Consider the following 3,959-nt stretch of genomic DNA (forward strand, 5'->3'; position numbering starts at 1 on the left):
GCTGAGCTCCCGAGCGTCGGCCTTTCTGCGCACGCGCGCACGCGGCCCCGCCCCCGCCGAGACGCGCCGCCGGCTGCCCACCCGCGGCGCCCGCGGGTCTCTGGGGCAGCGGGCTCCGGGCATGCGCGCTGACGCCCCGAGGCGAGGCGGCAGGAGCATGCGCCGGCTCAGCACGGGTCCCGATGAGAGGCGAGGGGCGCGCGCGAGTGGGCGGGTGGCTGTCAGGCCCAGCTGTGGGCAAGGCTGGGGTATCGGGGGTCGGCAGGGGTGCCCGCCGGAGTCGCTGCCGGGTTACGCGTAGACCTGGGAACGCGCGCCCGCGTGGGCACGACGTCCGGTCCCGAGCGGGCGGAGGAGTGCATGGGGGGACCTCCGGGTGGGACCTGGGTGGAGGAGTCCTGAGGCCGAGGCCGAGATAGACAGCCAGACGGAGACAAGAGACAGGGACACAAGGGGGCAAAAAAGAGGCTGAACACAGCGGGGGGCAGGGACACGGACGCCCAGCCGGCAGAGACAGGACAGGCAGAGGTGACCTACGGGACAGACGGGAACCAGAGGCCGCCGTCCTCGTTGGGGGAGGAGTCATAGCGCCCTCTGCGTGTCCTGACAGGGGGCGGGGGAGCCAGTGTCACCGAGCTCCATGGGGGTCCACAGGCGTCTGTGGTAGCCACAGTGCCTCTTGGGGAGTCAGGGCGCTCTCTGGCGGATCAGAGTCCGGGGGCGGGTGGAGTCTCAGCGGCCCTTGGGGTATTCGCAGATCTCTATGCGTCCTGGCATCAGAAGGGGGTTCATAACTATTTGAGGGCGGTGTCAGTGCCTTTCAGGAAGGTGGGAACGCTGAGGGACCACGACATCACGGGGGGCTGTGTCACAGAGGCCCTTGAGGTGTTCGCAGAGCCTCTAAGTATTCGGCCCCACAGGGGGTTCACAGCCTTTGAGAAGGCAGATAGCTTGAGGGTGGGGGGGCCAAGGGGTCCTTTGGATGACAGGTGCTCCAGGGGGCCTCAAAGCAGCTCTCTGGGGCTATCACATCCCTCTGTTGGGGCGGGGGTGTCCCTGCGTCCGTCACACCCCTCCTGGGCAGGAGCTCGAGGCACCGAAGGAGGCGCAGGGCAGTGTCGGGGCAGGGGGCCCAGATGGCGACGCGCGCGACGCGAGCAAAGACTTCTCGTGAGGCGGTTGCACTGGATGAACGTGTGCCTTGATGTGTGAGAAGCGCCCCGCCCGGTCCCCGCCCGGCCCCCGCCCGGCCCGCGGGCTCAGGCCGCCCCGCAGCGCCCTCGCCGCTCGCGCCTCTGCAGCCTCCGAAGGCGCCTCGTCCACGCATCCCGCCAAGGCAACACGAGGCTCCCGCGGGCGGCGCTGAGCCCGGGCCCCCGGCCCTCGGGACCCCCGGCCGCGGCCCCCGGTCCGCCCCCCAGCAGCAGGTAGCGGCGGTCCGGTAGTAGGCGCGGGCAGCCGCAGGCGGCGTCCCGCGCAGGCACCCACAGCGCGCTGCTCCCGCGCCGCGCGCGCTCCTCGCCGCTCCGGAACACGGCAAGCACGGCCACCGGGAAGCGCGTCCAGGAGCCGCGCGCCTCGCCGCGCGCGCGCACCGCCACCTGCACCGCTGCGGGGGAGGCGAGAGGGGGCGGGGTCAGGCGGGGCGGGGCCCGGAGGGGGCGGGCCGCGCAGAGGGGGACACGGCGCCCGCGGGGGTGGGAGGCGGGGTGGAGGAGGAACACAAAGAGGACACGCCGCAGCGGGAGCACGAAGAGGCCACGGGGGCTGACAGGGCGGGGCCGGCGACAGCGTAGGACCTGAGGGCCAGGGGATGGCCTTGGGGTCCAGCGAGGGTCAGGGTATACGGAGAGAAAGTAGGGCAAGGTGAGGAGGACGGGGGCAGGAGGCCTGAGGGTGGCCTACCGTAGTCCTTCCTGCAGAACTTCTTCAAGCTGATGCGGTAGCTGCCACGGGCAGGTTTGCAGTGCAAGTTGCAGTCTGGGAGGAGGGCGCAGGAGGAGGTTGGCACCGATCTGCACCTCCTTCTCCCACCCTCTCCTCCTCCCCTCCTGAAATCCATAGCCCCCTCCAGCCAAGGACATGCCCCCTCTGGAACCTCCACTCACCCTGGGGCTCCACAGGGCTGCTCTCCTCAGTGGATCCAGGGACAGGGGTCTCTGTGGAGAGGATGAGATAAAGGCCTTCCTTTGAAGGGAGCCAAGGGAATCTGCAGGGCTCAGGGGACAGTTGAGGGGGGCAGGGGGATCTGCGGGGCCCAGGTAGGCAGCAGCAGGGAGCTGGGTTGACCTTGGCTGAGGTGGTCTAAGCAGGGCAGCATCACTCACTAACGCAGGGTGCCACTGGAGAGCGGCTCTGCTGGAAGCCAGGGGCACAGCGGTTGCAGGTGAGGCCAGTGACGCCATCCTTGCAGGGACACTGGCCTGTGGTCTGGTTGCAGGTTTTGCCAGCAGCACCAACAGGGTGACAGTCACAGGCTGAGGATAGAAGTGGGATGGTCAGAAGCCCATCTAGGGATGTGGGAAACCAGAAGGTGAGGGTGTGCAGGTAGCTGGCAGCAGGCTCACCCCTACAAGCGCGGCGGTCACTCAGGGCACGGCCTGGGTCTCGATAGAAGCCCTCCTGGCAGTAGTGGCAGTGCCGGCCGGCAGTATTATGCCGGCAGTTGAGGCAGACACCTCCACTGCGGCGGCCAGACAGTCGGTACAGCTCCATGTTGAAGCGGCAGCGGCGGGCATGGCCATTGCAGGAGCAAGCTGCAGGGAGGGATGAGTCAGGGACAGGCTGGCCTGGTCTCAGATCCCCAGGCCACCCTCCAAGGCCTCACCAAGGCAGGCGTGGGCTTCCCGGGCTGTGGCCCGCTGCCATGGCCTGTCGCAGTAGAAGGGCTTGCAGCGGCCGCAGTCGGGGCCCTCGGTGCCATGCCGGCAGTCGCAGATCAAATGGCCCTGGGTGTCCAGCAGGCACCTGGAGGCATGCCCATTGCACTTGCAGCGCCCGCCCACCTGGAGCTCAGTGGCTGAGTAAGAGTAAGGGACCATGGCTGTGGCGTCCCTCGTGTCCCCCAGCATGGTAGGCCTTGTGAGCACTACTTGAATGTCTGTGGCGGTCACCCAGTCTTGGAGCACCGGGCTGCTGTCCAGATCCAGGCCTGGCGGGCTGCCGTCCTGCACGCTGAAGGCCAGAAGGCCACCCCCATCAGGCTGGGCCTGGGGCTCAGGGAAGCACAGGGCTTCGGGCCCCAGGCCAACTGGGCCATCTGCAGGGGCAGGCACGCGGCCATAGTCCAGGCCACAGCGGGAGGAGAAGAAGCCCAGTGGGGTCCAGCTTCGGCCATGGTCCTGCGACTTGAGCAGGGCCACCGAAGTGGGGGGTGCAGAGCAGAAGCGCAGGCTCACGAACACCAGCTCAAAAGCCTTGCCGAGGGGCACTGTGAGGGTCACGTTGAGGGGCACCTGCGTCAGCGAGTCCGAACGCCAGCACACCGGGCTTGTGGTGCCCCCTGCGGAGGTCAGGAGGGTGGCAGGGTGTGCCCGCCGCGGGTCCGAAGCGTCGCAGGCCCGCGTGGCCGGCCGCCCGCACGTGCTGGACGCCAGCACCTCGCGGCCCAAGGCCGCGTTCACCAGGCCGGGCACGCAACCGCGGGGCGCGCCCCCCTCGTCATGGCAGGGGTCGGCGGGCCCCGGCGGCCCCGGGCTCAGCGCGGCCGAGATTGTGCCCGCGGCCAGCAGCAGCCCCCAGGGCCAGCTGGGCATGGCCGGAGCCGCCGTGGGTCAGCCAGCCGGCCGGGGGCCCACGCCGCTGCCCTCGGGAGAGAGAGCCCGATCCGAGGCTCTGCCCGCTGGCCCGCGGTGCCGAGCAACCAGAGCCCCGGGCCGCTCCAGTCAGGGCCCAGAGGTGGGCGCAGCCGCCGTTACGCCCCGGGCCGAGCGGAGCAGCGGGGATGTCGGCGCGTCCTC

At 69.8% G+C, this 3,959-nt stretch overlaps 1 protein-coding gene across 1 annotated transcript; it reads right to left on the bottom strand.

The window, feature by feature from the left end:
• Window positions 1-1,182: 1,182 nt before the first annotated feature.
• Window positions 1,183-3,959, bottom strand: NTN3 (netrin 3). The gene is made up of 6 exons (XM_027117746.1): window positions 2,828-3,959; window positions 2,568-2,756; window positions 2,328-2,477; window positions 2,109-2,159; window positions 1,906-1,980; window positions 1,183-1,609 (listed from the first exon to the last, which is right to left on the bottom strand). Exons 1-6 carry the CDS (start codon window positions 3,753-3,755, stop codon window positions 1,260-1,262), a joined length of 1,743 nt encoding a protein of 580 aa, XP_026973547.1. The 5' UTR covers window positions 3,756-3,959; the 3' UTR covers window positions 1,183-1,259.

Source organism: Aethalodelphis obliquidens, unplaced genomic scaffold (assembly GCF_003676395.1).
Source record: "Aethalodelphis obliquidens isolate GAN/ISIS:26980383/991018 unplaced genomic scaffold, ASM367639v1 scaffold18, whole genome shotgun sequence".
Classification (NCBI taxonomy): Eukaryota; Metazoa; Chordata; class Mammalia; order Artiodactyla; family Delphinidae; genus Aethalodelphis; species Aethalodelphis obliquidens.

Bases quoted from the DNA above. Each gene is read 5' to 3' on its own strand.
- NTN3 (XM_027117746.1), bottom strand. From the start codon at position 3,755: ATGCCCAGCTGGCCCTGGGGGCTGCTGCTGGCCGCGGGCACAATCTCG. The intron at 1,981-2,108 runs GTGAGTGGAGGT...CCCTCCTCCCAG, and splicing joins CAGCCCTGTGGAGCCCCAGG to ACTGCAACTTGCACTGCAAA. The intron at 1,610-1,905 runs GTAGGCCACCCT...CCTCCCCCGCAG, and splicing joins GTTCTGCAGGAAGGACTACG to CGGTGCAGGTGGCGGTGCGC.